The 18,648-nt window shown below is 29.9% G+C and overlaps 1 protein-coding gene across 1 annotated transcript; it reads left to right on the forward strand.

Moving 5' to 3' along the window:
* Positions 1 to 9,134: 9,134 nt before the first annotated feature.
* On the forward strand, positions 9,135 to 18,457 carry LOC103861794 (membrane protein of ER body-like protein). The gene is made up of 9 exons (XM_018657394.2): positions 9,135 to 14,318; positions 14,417 to 14,560; positions 14,676 to 14,786; positions 15,145 to 15,411; positions 15,499 to 15,560; positions 15,631 to 16,087; positions 16,944 to 17,321; positions 17,464 to 17,525; positions 17,757 to 18,457. The coding sequence occupies exons 1-9, from the start codon at positions 13,778 to 13,780 to the stop codon at positions 18,252 to 18,254; spliced, it is 2,520 nt and encodes an 839-aa protein (XP_018512910.2). The 5' UTR covers positions 9,135 to 13,777; the 3' UTR covers positions 18,255 to 18,457.
* The last annotated feature ends 191 nt before the right edge of the window (positions 18,458 to 18,648 follow it).

Below are 18,648 nucleotides of genomic sequence, written 5' to 3' on the forward strand. Positions count from 1 at the left end.
GGCTTAGAAAGGAAAATGCTTTTCCAAAAACTATTTTTCATTGACGATAATCTGAAGAACAAGAAAAAAAATACATAGACTCCACAAAAAGCATGAAGATGAAATAACTTGAATTCATGTAGAGAAAAGGATTGTAAATTAAAAAGAATTCTTCTTTTTTTTATCTTCATCTTCGGTCTCCATTTGTAGCCTGAAACTCAATTGATTATTGAATAATTTTCCATCATCTGTTTTTTTCCGAGACTTCTACTCCTTTAAATATGCAAGTGATTCTTCATTTGCCACAGAAAATAATGAATTCTAACAAAGAAAATACTCAAGTCATAAACAGAAGAAAACAAATTATAATTTTCCAAAGAAGAGAAGAAGAAGAACAAAAGAAAAATAATATACCTTTTCAGATTTTTTTTATCAGATTCGTCCAGTTAGCAGATTCTTCTTTACTTTCAAACCCTGCATAAGAAAAAATATAATCATTATCATCATGACTCATAAAAAAATGCTTGACTACTAGAGAAGTAATTCATCGCAGGTATTATACATATGTGTGAATTTTTCTTATCAAGTAGCCTAGAACAATAAATTTGGAACTTATAAAAAAGTTGAGGAAACTGAGAAGCAACACGAACAGATGAGTGAGAATATTGACAGATAATGTGATTTTTTTGAGATCATGAAGCAGTTATAGAAGAACATGGGTCAATTATAAATTAAAACCATAAAAAAAAATCGCAGAAATCGTAACTAATTTCACGTAAGTTTGGCTGATATTTTTTAAAATGTTTTATTATAGAACAAATATTTTAAATGATGCAAACTAAGGTAAAATAACAAAAAGAAAATCTATTTTGTTTGTATCAGTTATTTATTGACGTAAGTTTTGTAACATTCTAACAAATGACGTTAGCCAAAAATAAACACATGTATCAGTTATTTAAGCGATTTAAAATTTTAAAATAATATCAGTTCCGTTAAAATGATACAAATTAGTAAAAATTATATCATTTAATTAAACTGATGTTAAATCAATTCATAATAACGTCAATTGTTACAACTGATTTTAAATTGTGGATATTTGTTTCATTTGAGAATAAGTAATGTAAAATAGTATCACTTATCTTAATGATACAACTTAAGTGATTCAATTCACTATTTTTTTTGTAGTGATTTTATGAAAAGAAAAACTCTATATTTTATTAAATATTTTTTTATAAAAATAGTTTACAATTTTGTTTTGGTAAAATTAAATAGTTTACAATTGTTTACGAAGAAATACATATGTTACAAAATTAGCTTCCATGCATCCATTCTTTAATGATAATACTAAAAAATATATGATGTGTTATAGGTTTGGTTGTAAGAAATCATAAATATGTCAATACAAAATGAAGAGACAACATATAGATTATTTACATGAACGAACATGACTTTTCGTAATGATACGTGACTTTTCACAAATGAGTTTCTTGTATAAAAAATCACGACTCTTACACACACCTCTTCGCTTTACATACACTCTAGCTTATATAATTTTAGTAAATATTCCAAACTCAATTATAAATTAACATTAACGACATAACAACAAAATAGCGAGCAGAGCAGTATTTTCTCACCATCTTCTCGGTAATAATTTCAGAGAAACATAAGTTGTCGGAATTTCTCATCAGAAGTTTCTGGGAATGTAGTGATGAATCGTTGTTCCCGGAAGTGGTCACAATTCTCCTAAGGAATTTGTCAAAAACAAACACAGAAACTCAACCTCTTATTTTCTTATCTTCGATTCTCTTCTCTTGTCTAATTGTCTTCTTTTTTCATTCCTTTTCTTCTCTCCTTTGATTTTCAACTCTGTTCCTTCGAAAATTATTCATTTATTTGTTAAATTGTTTCTTCAAGAACCACCGGTCCGTAAAACTCTTTGCTCCACCACGGCTGCACCGCCAACGCACGGCCACTGCAACTCCATTCGCTGCACCGACACTACAACTCCATCATTTTATTATTAGTTGATTAGTGAAAATTATATTTTGAGAAATACATGGTAGAGACTATTTATAGATTTTTAAAAGATACAAACTTCCAACATTTTTATAAGAGACACAACCTTTTAAACATTTTTTACAAAAGACACAACTTTTCAATCAATTTTTATAAAAGACACAACTTTCTAATTTTTTTGTAAAAGACACAACTTTTTAAACATTTTTACAAAAGACACAAATTTTCAACATAAATGGATTCACAACCTTTGGAATTAACTGGGATTGCTATTATTAGTAGATTAGAAAATCAATAGGATGATTTGTTGGTTGATACATCCTATAAAGAAAACGAAAACTATAGGTGGTTTGAATATTGTACATCGATCGATGCATGATGTAAGTTGGCTATATAAAACTTGAGCATCATCATTTCAAACTAAAATATAGGAAGGTTATATGCATTTGTTATATTGTAGTTAATATATTTTAAATATTACATACGTCAAGTGATTCACGTTTTCGTAAAAATAAAATTCAAGTTCATTATTAGGCGTACTCGTCCGTAATAAGCTACGTTAAATATGATATATTTTTAGGTTCATTTAGTGACATTAAGTTTGAATTTGATTAAGGAAAACTCATTAATTTAACTGAAAAAGATAAACATTAAAATATGTAGGTTCATTTAATGATATTATGTTTAAATTTGATTAAGAAAAATTCATTAATTTAACTGGAAAAGACAAGCATTAAAATAGATAGTGTAATTTAATGTTCAGTGGCATGGAAGTGTAAATAAGTTAGAAAACTTAGGAGTATTTTCTAATGGGTATTTCTCTTTTAATAATATAGATGAAACAACAAGATGAACTATACTAGTTTAGTATAATTGTGCGTAGAGTTTGATACTTAATCCAATGATCAGTTTTACGGTGTCTCATGTTTTTTTTATTAAAAGGTGAATTTGTGGGATGACTATAGTACCAAAAAATTTAACAAAATAACCATAGTTTGGAAGATGTGTCAATTTAGCACATCAATAGACATTTTACTCTTTCAGAAGCGAGTGAACATTTTAATTACAAACACAATAACCAAATATTATTCTATTTATATATAGTGATATAGAATAGACTGTTTCAAACATAAATACAACTATAAAAAGTTAATTATATAAATATTATTTATTTGTAGAGTTTAATATCGTTTAAGCAATGTCTAATATGAAATAGTATATTTATTCGTATGATAGATGTTTAAATGTATAATATAGCATGTAAAAGAGCAAAATGATTGATATAGTACAAATAATAAAAAAAATTATACTAAGAACTATCATTTTATTATTTGTGGTTATATAGTATAGTACGTGAAAATATATATATATATATATATATATATATAGAAAATGTGTAATTGTAATTTTATTCTACGATTCATAACTAGAATAGAATATTCCTACCAAAAAAATAGAATAGAATACAACAATATATTAGTTAAATATTACATATCAGTTGAGATAGAAAAAAAAAGATAAAAAGGAAAGAGAGAGAGGAAGATAAAGATGGAAGTTAGGAAAGAGAGATATGAAAAATGGAACAAATAAAAATTGTATAATTACAATTCTATTATACTTTTCAAAAATAGAATATTATTGTATACTAGGTTTTAACCAGCCCTTAAAAAAGACGGATTACTTTTATAAATTTATTTTAATATTTTAATATATGTATATATATATATATATATTTATCTTTAAGTTTTTATTATATTTGTAGTTTAATTTATTTTACCTTTTTTGTGATAAACATGATACATGTCCATTATTTTTAAAATATAACATGTTTAGTTTGTTAGAATCATACAAATATGAAAATTATATTTATAATATATCATTTGTATTTGTTTTTTACTTATAGTAAACATAACTTATCTAATACATCACTTTTTCAAATTTGCAATCTGTTTTACAATTTTACTTTTGTTTGATGTATCTTATTTTATACAAAATTAAATATATATATATATATATGTAAGATTTAAGTTTTTTTATTTAAATTTGTGTGTTTGGTATAGATTACAAAATTTATATTTTATATAACTATTTATAATAGCTATGATATATATAAGATATATTTTATATTAAAATATACACCCGTTATGTTATTTTCATCATGAATTTATGATAAAATTTCTATAATATATTTGTAGAAATGGGTAATTTTTAGTCTACCAACTTAATCTGAAAGAAATCAAGCTTACCAAACTGTACATCAAAATTATTCCATTTCTGGATATAGAGATGAGAGATATATCAGTTAGGGTTTGAATTCTTTTAACATTTTGTGAAAAAGTGATAACACGGTCCAGTAGCGTAACGATCCTCTTTAAGCTTCTTTGATTTCTTTTTCAAAAAAAAACATTATGTGAAAAAGTTGTTTACGTTCTCACCCGTATTTATTGAATATGTTTTCCTTTACAGATTAATTGTGATACCCAAATCACAATGTAGACAAGCCCAAAACTATTGTCGATTTTGTTAAGCCCATATATAGCTATAAGATAATAATTATCGATTTAGTTTAGCCTTGGGTACCCGTTCGGGTTCGGGTCGGATATTTCGGATTTTCGGGTATTTCGGTATAGAAGTGTAGAACCCGTTCGGGTATTTCTGTACTTCGGGTCAGGTTCGGGTATTTTTAGTTCGGATTCGGTTATTTCGGATCTGGTTCGGATATTTAGATTTTGAAAAAAAATTAAAATTTTCATTTCTCAAATTTCTTATATTTAAAAATATAACTTTCAGTTAACTAATTTTTTTTAATAGATTGAATAGTTAATAGATTTGGACATAACATTTTAAAACTAAAAAGGCATTAATTTAGTTATTTTTTTTAAATTTCGGATGTAACTTTTTGTTAATTTTTAAAATAAAAAACTTGACATGTATTTTAGGTGAGTAGCAAATCATTTTTTCGTAATTGTATGTATATCATATGAACTTAAAGTATGTGTAGTATCAATATAAATATTTTATATAAAATGAGGGATGTAAACTAAAAATATAAGGTTAATTATACATATGTTCGGTTATCTTCGGATATCCATTCGGGTTCGGATATTATTCGTTCAGGTTTGGGTATCCAATCTCTCCTTATTCAATACCCGTTCGGCTATTTTGCTACTTCGTTTTGGATTTCAGTTCGGGTTTTTCGGATCGGGTTCGGGTGCCACTTCGGATATCGGGTAAAGTGCCCACCCCTACTAATTAGGTTGTTTGTTTTTAATAACTTACCTTTCTAATATGGATTACTTGTGCAAGTTGAAATCATTAAATATGCAAATAACTTATTGACAAAATTTGTTTTTAATAACTTACCTTTCTAATATAGATTACTTGCGCAAGTTGAAATCATTAAATATGCAAATCACTTATTCACAATATGGATTACTTGCGCAAGTTGAAATCATTAAATTTTATCGATTTAGTTTACCTTTGGGCAAGATTTAGAATTAAGACAAATATTAAAAACTTTCCTTATTATTCAAACGGTAAACTTGTGCATGTTGATATCATATTTATTATATTGCTTACAAAATATTTTAATGTTTCTAATTAGGTTGTTTGTTTTTAATAACTTACCTTTCTAATATGGATTACTTGCGCAAGTTAAAATCATATCATATGCAAATCATTTTTTGACAATACACATTTAATATCTTTCTTTAAACGATTTTATTATTTATTGTGCAAAATATTAAAATCATTAATATGAGAATAAATCGAGTGTATATATATAGGAGACACCCAATGTTTTAAAATACAAACATTCTCTTTTCAATCTTTAAAGTATTATTCACAAATCTCTCCTCTCATACTATTAAGGTATTACGACAATGTTGCTTGTGTGCTAAGAAAAATGTGTTTAGACGCAAAGGCTTCTCATCTTTAGAACTCTGAACTCAACTCTTTGAGTCTTGTCTCCAAAAAGCATGTCTAGTCTATCTTTTCCATGTGTTGAATACTGGTAACGACAATATGGTCTTCCTTTTTTTATATGTAGACTAGGTCGTGAGAGTGATAGTGATCCAGAAAACCTTGATTGAACATGCTGAGAAGTTTCGCCAAGTTAAAGCAGTTATTGAAGAGGTTCTTTAGTACTTTCTCTCTCTTTGTTGAATATTATCCGGAAAAGTATTACATAGTATCATTTAGTAATAGTATCTTATATCATTTTTTTTGGTTGAATATACTATCTTATAAGTAAGCTAGCATTATGTATTTTTTATTTAATTCATAAGGTCATTTTCTCACAGCAGAGAACCTTTTGGAATGGCGCAAGGAGGAAATTTCTCAAGGATATACAGGAAGGTTCAACTGAAGCCGCTGAAATGGGATGGTGAAGGCGAAGAATAAAGACCTGTAGAGGCCCTTATGATTCTTAAATACGGCGGTGTTCTAACTCACGCTGGTAGAAAACAGGTGTTTACATACTCTACCATTTAATTTGTCATTGTTATATATATATGTTTTCCAAATATGGAAGAGTTGTTTAACTTATTGACGTTTAACATCACTTGCCATATAATCTAATGAATATTACAAATAACAATTTATGGAAACTATTCTCGAAATTATTGAAAGACTAATAATGTTTTATTTATTACTTTTAATATTTATAACCAATAAAATAAAATGAACGAAATTTTATATAAGATAATTATAATAGTTTTATCTTCTACTTGATGAACCGTGTTCGAATATAATTATATAATAACTATTTTAAATATTACAAAATCTAAAAATGTTTATTAATATTATTTTTAAATTATTTATCTTTGTTTAAAGAATAAATTTATCATAATTTTATAATAATTTATAAAATGCTTACAAAATGCAAGGCAAAGTTGCACTTTCAAGAGTTAAGTCGAAATCTGGATTAAAAATCCTAATAACTGGTAAAGAAGAGAAGCCGAAGACAAAAACATTGAATGTTGTTTACAAACAAATTTTTCAGAATATTCCGTAGTCTCGGTACGTAATTTTAATCTACTTTTTTCAAATACAAATTTTAAAATATATAAACTGTTACAATTATTTATTTTTTGTATTTGCCAGATGGGTTGTGATGAGTTAGGAGACCGATGACGGTACGTTAATTTAATATTATTTCATGTTCAATAAAATTTAGAAATTTAAATCTATCAAATAATGTTAACCCGTCAAATTGCTTACAAAATTTATTTATTTTTGCACGTTTCTAATTGAATTTGTTTTCTTTATCGAGAAATGTACTTCATAGTTTATATTATTTATGGATAATATTTTGATTTTTTATATATATATATTTTTAATATGTCTACATAAATGTTTGTTTATTATTTATGGAAAAATAATATTATTCACCTAAATAAAGAATTACGACACATATACAATCCTCCTATACATTAAAAGAGAAGTCACTTTAGTGATTTCTGCTGACATGGCATTAATATAAAGCTTCTCAGAAAAATTGTTATAATTCTATTGGTCGATTTTTTGAATTTTATTTTTCATTTATTTTAATCAATCGCTTATGTAGACAAGCTCAAAACTATTGTCGATTTAGTTTAGCATTGGGCAAAATTTAGAACTAAGCCAAATATTAAAAACTTTCCTTATTATTCAAACAGTAAACTTGTGCATGTTGATATCATATTAATTACATTTGCTTAGAAAATATTATAATGTTTCTAATTAGTAGGGGTGGGCGTTCGGGTACCCATTCGGGTTCGGGTCGGGTATTTTGGATTTTCGAGTATTTCAATATAGAGGTGTAGAACCTGTTCGGGTATTTCTGTACTTCGGGTCGGGTTCGGGTATTTTTAGTTCGGATTCGGTTATTTCAGATCGGATTTGGATATTTAGATTTTGAAAAAAAAAATTAAAATTTTCATTTCTCAAGTTTCTTATATTTAAAAATATAACTTTCAGTTAACTAATTTTTTATTTTTTATAGATTGAATGGTTAATAGATTTATACATAAAAATTTAAAACTAAAAAGGCAATAATTTAGTTATTTTTTAAAAAAAATTGGATGTAATTTTTTGTTAATTTTTTAAATAAAAAACTTGACATGCATTTTCGGATCGGGTTCGGGTGCCACTTCGGATATCGGGTAAAGTGCCCACCTCTACTAATTAGGTTGTTTGTTTTTAATAACTTACCTTTCTAATATGGATTACTTGCGCAAGTTGAAATCATTAAATATGCAAATAACTTGTTGACAAAATTTGTTTTTAATAACTTACATTTCTAATATGGATTACTTGCGCAAGTTGAAATCATTAAATATGCAAATCACTTATTCACAATATGGATTACTGCGCAAGTTGAAATCATTAAATATTATCGATTTAGTTTACCCTTGGGCAAGATTTAGAATTAAGACAAATATTAAAAACTTTCCTTATTATTCAAACGGTAAACTTGCGCATGTTGATATCATATTTATTACATTGCTTACAAAATATTTTAATGTTTCTAATTACGTTGTTTGTTTTTAATAACTTATCTTTCTAATATGGATTACTTGTGCAAGTTAAAATCATATCATATGTAAATCATTTTTTGACAATACACATTTAATATCTTTCTTTAAACGATTTCATTATTTATTGTGCAAAATATTAAAATCATTAATATGAGAATAAATCGATTGTATATATATAGGAGACACCCAAGGTCTTAATATTGAATGTTGTCTACAAACAAGCTTTTCAGAATATTTCGTAGTCACGGTACGTAATTTTAATCTACTTTTTTTTTCAAATACAAATTTTAAAATGAATAAACTGTTGCAATTATTTATTTTTTGTATTTGCTAGATGGGTTGTGATGAGTTAGGAGACCGATGACGGTATGTCAATTTAATATTATTTCATGTTTAATAAAATTTAAAAATTTATAAAGTTATCAAATAATGTTAACCCGTCAAATTGCTTACAAAATTTATTTAATTTTTTGCAAGTTTATAATTGAATTTGCTTTTTTTATCGAGAACTGTACTTAATAATTTATATTATTTATGGATAATATTTTGATTTTTATTATATTTTCTTTTAATATGTCTACATAAATGTTTGTTTATTATTTATGGAAAAATAATATTATTCACCTAAAATAAAGAATTACGAAACATATACAATACAATTCTAATTAATGATAATATAAAATCTGTTACTTCTAAAACTATACACTATTTTTTCCATTTTGAATGAAAGTATCTTCGTAAACACACAAAATATTTTGTGACGTTGCAATTATACATACACACAATATCTGACTCTTCATACTGACGTTACTGTGTTCCCTCTCGTGAGGTACGGGCTGAGAGAGAACACAGGATGCAGACCGATCATGTTCTTATGCCCGCACAGGGTGCGGGTCGGTCACCTAGTTTTCATTACTTGTGTATAGAATTCTATTAATTGTTATTAACTTTTAAGGTAAGAAATTAATGGTATAATAGGAGAAAAGAAAAAAGAATCATTTCAATTATTAAATGTCATTGTACCTTTTAATATATAGATATATAAATAAAAGTTATTTTTTTATAATTTTCAAATATATGGTTTTAAATTTGAAATTTTTTATATAAAAGCTTTCAATTTTTTTTTTCAAATTGTTTTTTTTTAATTCTTTTTGAATTTCTAAAATTCTTTTTAAAACTATTTTAATTTTTTTTTTTACTTTTATTAAATTTTTAATATTTGTTTTCTACTTTTATGTTAAAGTTGTAATTTGTATTATTTCATTGTTCAATTTTGTGTGTTTTTGTATGCGAGTGTTTTTTTTTGCATAGATTTCAAAAATCTTATGAGTATAGATGATATTCTCAAAGTTTAGTCTTATGAGTAAAAACAAAGAGAATTTACATCCCAATAACAATAGATTTTAATAGAATCTTAAAATCAATGAAAACTAAACTTTTCCAATAACAAAAGATTTTGAGTGGAATTTAAAAATCATCATCCCAATAAAAATGGATTCTAATTAAATTTTAAAAATCCATAAACCAATAACAATGGAATCTCAAAATTTAATAATTCCTCTTGAATTCTTCTACCAATAACCCCCTCTTAAGTCTTAATATAACTAATTAAATGGTCCAACTATGACTTTTCAATAGTAGATAAAAAATATAACTTTAAATTAATAGAATAGATATTTAATTTTATAAATATATGTTAGTTTTACAAATTTAAAACATGTTATATACAAAAAATATATGTTTTTATACATATATATATATATATATATAAACACTTTGAATAAGTATTTTTAAACTTATAAGTTAATTAAAAAGAGAAGTGAAAGTGAAAAAAACAATATAATAAATATTGTAATGGGTATAGACTTAATTTTGTTGTTTGCTATAGTCATATCGCCAAATTTCCTTTGATTAAATACAATTTCAATTCTTTAAATCCATTGGTCCAAAGGCTATAGCAAACAATGGGTTTAAAGAGTTGAAAATTTGAAATTGTATTTAATCAAATGAAATTTGGCGATATGACTATAGCAAACAACAAAATTAAGTCCCAAGATTGCACATTGAAGAGATTGAAGAATTTCTTTGGACTTGAGACTTAATCGAGTACAAGTTCTGTCTAACCATAATCAACACTCTCTACACAAATGTTAATGAGTCGATGACTATGTTTTCCGAAATGCACGACTTAGAAAATAGAAATGTAGTACATAGACCTCCGGCTTAATTGTACTTAAATGAACTACTCAGGAATTGACACTACCACGATCATACCTTAGTATATTGCACCCCTTGCTGGGCATTTTCATCATTACTCACAAGTGAATTAATGGTCTAAGAGCATTTGCAATGTATACTTCTATATTTTTTTTTAAAACAGAGATTTTTATTATAGAGGTATAATTTCTTCAATGTATGTTTCTTTCGTAGAGTTTCTTTATTTTAGAAAAAAATATAGAAAAAAAATATTTTTTGTCTCTATTTTTATAGGTAAAATAACATATCTCTATATTTTCTTTTATAAATAGAAAAATTCTGTTATAGATGTATACATTGGAGCAGGGCTGTCCCTCCCATAAGGCCAGTGAAGCTGGAGCTTTAGGCCACAAAATAATTTACAATTTTTGAGGCCACATTTTTTAATAATGATTATAGTTAGGTTAAAACATTAATTTTCACATTTTGTTTCGGTTGGAGTCTTGGATCTTCAAAGTTAAATATGTTGGACTTGTAACGTTTCCACTATTTTTCTATTTTGACATGTGTGTTTTTCTCTTCTATTTGAGTAACTTATTTGTTATTCTTTCTATTTATTTATTTTTGTTACTAAAGATAATAATAATAGTTAAAAAAGAAAATAATAATAGTTCAAACAAACTAGTGATTTTAATTTATTAAAATATCCACTACTGATTTAATATTCATCTGAATTTTTATTTATACTTTTTATTTATAACTAAACTACTATATCATTTTATATTTTAAACAAAAATATTAAATATATTTTGGATCAAAAATATTTAAAAAAATTAAATATATGTTACCACATAAATTTGCTTTAGGCCACGAAATCTACTGGGACGGCACTGCCAATAGCTTAGTAGAAGTTTATATTTGAGCCGTTTAATGATTTCAGAAAAGTAGAAAGACACTAAGAATTCCTTTTAGCTAATTCTCATAAATTATTTTTAGTAATATAAGGAAATCTGGATCTAACTTTGGTCGATACAGATTGGAAAATATGCTTAAGTAAATACGGAAGTGATCCTTGTAATACGTCAGCAAACGTGTTGCACGCCAAATTATTTCGGAATGTTTACACGGAGTATTTTATTGTAAGATGCGACTTTCTTATTATTATAGCGAAAACAAGTACTAAGGTTGTAAACAAACAATATTGTATCGTATGTCCAGTTAGTATTTGTCATATTTTTCCATGTTTTTATTTCGTGTTATTATGAGCTGTGCTTGATCTAGATAGGAGTCTGTTGCCGGCAAAATAAAAAGTCTTCTCTTCTTATCGAAAATAAAAAAAGATTCAATTGAGTTGGGACATTCAACGTGAAATGAGTCCAGTCTTTCCATCTCTTTCGTCATCTCGGTGACGATGATCTTCTGTCATCCATATGATCTGACCAATGTGATAATTATTTAGCTTTTAACATAAGACTATATATAATAATATGTATCTTTTTAAATTAATAATTCTCTATTGTATATAAATGTAAATAAAACTAATAATTTATTAGTAAATATTTAAAATATGAAAAAGCTGCACTAAATTTCTTATTTATATGTCTTGGTATAAATTTCTAAGAAAATAAATATCTTTTAATAAAATATTAATTTAATCTTGTATTTACAGTTTAAATACTAAAATTTAATATAATTGGCTGCGTTCATATTTAAAAAAGACATATTGGAATACCCACTAATAATGATCTAAATCCCTTAAAGTAAAGCTTCAGCTAGTTTTTATTTCTGTTAGCTCGACTAAATTTTTGTTCGGAGGATTAAGCTATGGTGTAAATACTATGATGACAGTATCAATAGTTTATAATTCAATTAACTTCAATGAAAATTGAAACTAATATATGTGAGCATACTTAAAAACATTCAAAACTTAAATTTAAGTACAATCTAAATTCAATAATAAATATGTAAAATAAGGCTAATGTTTTGCTTTTTTTTTTTGTAAAATCCCACAAAGTATTGGGTTGTATATATATTACTTAAACAGTAGTTTTCTGTTAGTTAATTAAAGTTCCATAGTTTTGGTTTTATTGTCTAAAATATTGTCATGTAGAAACGTGCTGATAGGCGGCAAAGTCAAAACACTTCATCATCATCGGACAATCAATAATTCGATATGAATATGATGCTATATAAGCAGAAGACATCATCATCTTATTAAGTACATTTTGAACTGAAGAAGAGACAGAGACTTCTCTTGATCTCAGTCTCTCTTTTGTTCTCCTTTTTCCTTTCTTTTGGCCCTTCCTGTCTTCCACCTTGTCCTCTTTTGATGGCGTTCGCCGAAGTCATGGAGCTCACCACCGGGACAGAAAAGCACCACCAGGAGGTAGAAATGAAAGAAGAGGACGACCAAGTTGTCGGGTTGGAGAGAAAAACGTCGTCGTTGGCTCATGAAAAGAGACCCGATAGTGCAGATAGCAGTACTATCACCACTACCAACACAAGCTCGTCTTCTAGCTTTTCTGGTGATGGAGAGCGTGTCACGATAGAGAGTCTGGAGGTCTATGAGTCAGCGGAGAAAGAAATCGGATTTCACGGTGAGCACGACGACGTGAACAATGGCAACGTCTACTTGGACGTACACCAAGGTTGGTAGTAACTAAAGCCTTCTAATTATATTTCATGTTTTGAGCTGTCCTCTTTGGTTCCGTTCCCTTATTTTGCATGCGGACATGATTCAAACCTAGTAGGCTATAATTAGATAGTTACTTATTTAGGAAAAATTTAATGATACGTTACAGCTAGTGCATGGTGATGAGAAGTCATTTGTTATGATTTGTTGCTTGTGAATGAAGGAATATGGAAATGTCATCACTGTGATTTGTTATGTTTTGAGACCAAAGGTCAGTCCTGTGTTATAGGGCTTCTTTGACCAACAACTTCTTTTTTTTAGAGATTAGATCTTTCCTCTCATGTTGATATTGGTTGAGTTGTGGTGACTAGTTGACAATGTGTTGCTTGGTTGAAGATGACATCATGTATAACTGAGATTCTGGTTAATTCTTCTTATGTTAGGTTCTGAGTCATCTGATGCGGAATCTGATGATCATGAGTCCCAAACTGTTGACCACTTGAATGGGAAGAAAAAAGTGACAGAGTTTGAAAAGGGTTCATCTTCTGAGGAGAGCAAAGGATCACGTGAGATCGATGAAGTACAAGACGGTGATATCCCTGAAGAGGTGGAGGTGATAGAGGAGGAGGAAGTGGACATCGAAGATGTTAAAGATTACAAGGCGAAGGAACTGGTGGAGAACCAAAAGACACCTGATCTATTATGTCCAAAATGCAAGAATTGCATCACCAAAGTGGTTGTCCTCAAGAAAAGGGTCCTCCTCAGGAAAAAGGTTGCCCACAAGAAAAATAAGCAGAGCAACCCTAATGTGCCGGAGAGGCCTGCAGCGACAAGGCCTAGCGGGACTGATGATAATCTTCGTTCGGAAGACAATATGAAATCTGCTGTTAGTAGTGAAAACCCTATAACTGGGTCCTTTTTCTACAAGTGCTTGTCCTGCTTCAGCATATTCAATATCGAACCCATAGGTACATTATTCTAACTATTTCTTTGCCACTTGAAAAGTGAAATATTTAGATCCGATCCCTTTTTGTATATAAAGCATGCTTTTGTTTTACTGAATAAAAAAATGCAGTGGTGGGTTCAAATCCGGTTCCTCCCAGTGAAGTTAACGTGGGGATTAACACTCAGCTAAAGCCTCCACAGGAGCCTACAGGCTGTTCCAACTGGATCGTTTCAATGATTGGAATTAAGAAAAACGAACAACTAGAAGATAAAGGTATTGCAATAATGCAATTTCTCTCTTTTTTTATTCACTATGATGCTGAAGGGATTTGTTTCATTTTAAGATTAGGATTAAATTTATTAAATTTGTTTGTTTTTGTCTGGTGAAGCAATGCCTAGTGTCCCGGAAGCTAATCGGCCACGTGATAACCATACCCCTTTGGTAGTAGATACGGCAGCCCCATCTCCTGTTCAGGATGATGCAGTAACTTTGATTCAAGGTAGGGTTATTCTCTTAAATATAAAGAAAAACCATCTATTATATACTCCCTCTCTCTCTCTGTTCCTTAAAGATCCATTTTTTAGAAAAAAAATTATTTCAAAAATATTTATTTTTTAAATTTTCAAAACATTAATTAATGAAAAATTGTATTTTTCAAAAAATACAATTGTGTTTAATAAAATCTCATTGGTTAAAAGTTATTAGGAATAGTTAATTAAGAAAAACAATGTATTAAAAAATATAATTTTAAATGTTTTCTTAATAAGTGTGAAAAAACTATAACATAAATCTTTTAGGAACAGAGGGAGTATATTATAGTGTTTATTAAAAGATCGTCGATGATGTGAACTCGCCAGGCAAAGTACGTCTCTCCCCGATTCAACCACAACATGACGTGAACGTACCAAAGGCAATCACTAGTGGACCCAATGATTCAAGAGTAGATATTCGACAACTCCCAGTGAGTTCTCTGGAAGGAGAGACTCTAGATGATCCGTTACTGCCACCAGTTGTTGAAAGACGTAAACCGGAGATCTTGAAAAGTATCGTATATGGAGGTCTAACAGAAGCAATCACAAGCCTCGGTGTTATCTCATCCGCCGCTGGTTCTGGTGCTTCAACATGTAAGTACCCCCTCAGCCTTATAGCACTCCACTTCCACTTTGAATCACAACACACCCTAATACTCGTATGTACCGTTGTGGTTGCAGTGAACATTTTGGTATTAGGGCTTGCAAACTTATTTGGAGGGCTTATCCTCATTATTCATAACGTAAGCAATCACTTAATCTTTTCCCAATCCTTATGCATGAACCCACAACATCAAGAAACTTCTTTTGTAGCTCCAAGAACTCAGAGAGGAGGAACCCATCATAGAAACAACAGCGAATAACGGTGAAGAAGAAACTCGGTACAAGCGACTACTAGGACGAAGAGAAAACTTTATGCTTCACGCAACACTCGCAATTGTATCTTTCATAATCACCGGACTACTCCCACCTGTTGTTTACTACTTCTCATTCAGAGAAACACACAACAAAGACTACAAAGTCGCATCCGTTTTCGGTGCATCTCTGATATGCATCACCTTCCTCGCTCTAGCCAAAGCTCACGTGAGGAACCCGAGAGGCAGCTACCTAAAGAGCGTCCTGTACTACGCAACGAATGCTGTATCGGTGTCGGGGATTACCTACGTGGTTGGTAACGTTGTGAATCAGTTGCTTGAGAAGTACGGATGGTCTGATGGGTCTGAAACTCCGGCTGGGGAGATGATGCTTTCGCTTATGGGGAGAAAGGCTGGTGGCTTTGGATACTCATCATCATACTGATCACAGAAGCTTTGTCTCGTGGTGCTACTTTTTTTCTTTCACTCTGCTTTATGAGAATTCTCGTTAAACTTGTGTGTGTTTTCCTTATGCCAAATCTTTCTTGTGAGTGTGTGAAGTTGTTTCCAAGTGTAGGAAACGCAAAATAATAAATGGTGACTGTATTCGAATTTGTTTTTGTTCTTTCAAGATTTTTATGATATCAATACATTTGATTTGAATGAAGAAAATTATTCTGCAAGGTATTGTTTGGTCCCCACATTTTTATTTATCTCAAGAAACTGTTATATTAAGAAATTAAATAAGTCCACTAACGAAAATTAATTATGATTAACAATCCTAGTTATCATAATAAAACTGATCTTAGTAAATATTGTTGACTATCTATATAAAAATATAAGAATTCATAAGTCCAAAATTTTGAAGAAGTGATGTCTAATATATAGTTTTGATGTTCTTGACATTAGACCGTTTTTATAGTAAAAGGGAGTGGGTTTCAAAAAGAAGTAAGAAAAACAATGAAAATAAATATATATTTTTGAACTTCAACAATATAAGTATTGATAAATTCTCATATTCACGATCTTAAATGTCTCTCTAAATGGAGATAAGTAATTAGAAATATCTCTCTACAAGTTTACCCTTGGTTCTTAGAAGACACCGTGGTGCAAAATGGATTAGAGAACCCTTTGATTCAAGGTACAAAAGTATGACTGCGTCACACTCAGAAAGTGGAACCCATGCATGTTCATGTCTTTGTAGTTGAATTGTTTGAGAAGTCAATTTATTGAAAACAAAACGTGATAGCCAATCTTTTTTTTTTCTCTTAGTTAGCTTTTGCATCTCTCCTTTGACTTGCAAAAAAATCCACCATTATTTTCATGATATGATGGAAGTTACAAACTCACATGATTCACCAAACAAAGGACGTCGTCTCACCCCGATGCGATCATCTCTCCCCGTATCAACACAGCAAAAGATGGCCAATGATGACAGGAAAAAACCACCAAAGAAAAAAGGACGTCTCACCCCGATGCGATCATCTATCCCCATATCAAACCCAGTGACTCTAGCGGAACCGTTACTGACACCAGTTGTTGAAGGACGTAAAGTGGAGATATTGAAAAGCATCGTATATGGAGGTCTAGCAGAAGCAATCACAAGCCTCGGTGTTATCTCATCTGCCGCTGGTTCTGGTGCTTCAACATGTAAGGACACCCTCTCACCCTTAACATTCCACTTCCATTGTGATTGTGAAACACAACGCACAAAATTCATTACTAGAAAATCCTAAGACTAAACCGGTTTACACATATACATTAATACTCTTATCAACCGTTGTGGATGCAGTGAACATTTTGGTATTAGGGCTTGCAAACTTATTTGGCGGGCTTGTTCTCATTACTCATAGTGTGAGTAATCACTTAATCTTTCCTAATCTTTACTGGTCCAAAATTTTCATAATGTCTTAAGCTCGAATACAAGTTTGTATTTTTCATATAATTTTTTTTCCTAAGTACGACTAAATGCATGATGCTCCAGACCGAGTCTGGATCTTAAGCGATCAGTTCCTTTTCCTGACGAGTCTGAGTTATGCATAAACCCACAATCTCAATAAACTAACAGAGAAATTTTTTTGGTAGCTCCACGAAATCAGAAAGGAGGAACTACCCATTAGAGAAACAACAGCTGAAAGCCAGACCAACGGTCAAAAAGAAACTCGGTACAAGCGACTCTTGGGACGAAGAGAAAACTTCATGCTTCACGCAACAATCGCAATCTTATCCTTCATAATCACCGGACTACTCCCACCTGTCGTCTACTACTTCTCATTCAGCAAAACACACAACAAAGACTACAAAGTGGCATCAGTTTTTGGCGCATCTCTTATATGTATCGCCTTGCTCGCTCTAGCCAAAGCCCACGTGAGGAACCCGAGAAGCAGTTATCTGAAGAGCGTTATGTACTACGCGATAACTGCTGTGTCTGTGTCGGGGATTACGTACGTGGTTGGTAACGTTGTGAATCAGTTGATTGAGAAGTACGGATGGTCTGATGGGTCTGAAACTCCGGCGGGAGAGATGATGCTTTCACTTATGGGGAGAAAGGCTGGTGGCTTTGGATACTCATCATCGTACTGAACACAGAATCCAAGGTCGGGTTACTTTTCTCTTTTACTCTGCTTTGTGAGCTCTTGATAAACCTTTGTGTGTGTGTGTGTGTGTTTTACCTTATGCCAAATCTTTGTTGTGTGTACGTAGTCGTTTCCAAGTGTAGGAAGCACAAAATAATAAATGGTGGCTGTATTCGAATTTATTTTTTGTATCTTACCAGATTTATGTGATATCAATACACTAGGATAAGACCCGCGCCTTGCGCGGGATTAAGTTATTCTTTTTATTATATTTTGGAGAATGAAACAATAGTTTGGCTTCATTTGGATTAGGGGTGTTCAATCCGAATATCGGGTTGGTTTCGGTTCGGTTCGGTTTTTTTCGATATTTCGGTTAGTAAAATATAATTACTATTCTAAAA

This window comes from Brassica rapa, chromosome A03, assembly GCF_000309985.2.
Source record: "Brassica rapa cultivar Chiifu-401-42 chromosome A03, CAAS_Brap_v3.01, whole genome shotgun sequence".
Lineage (NCBI taxonomy): Eukaryota > Viridiplantae > Streptophyta > Magnoliopsida > Brassicales > Brassicaceae > Brassica > Brassica rapa.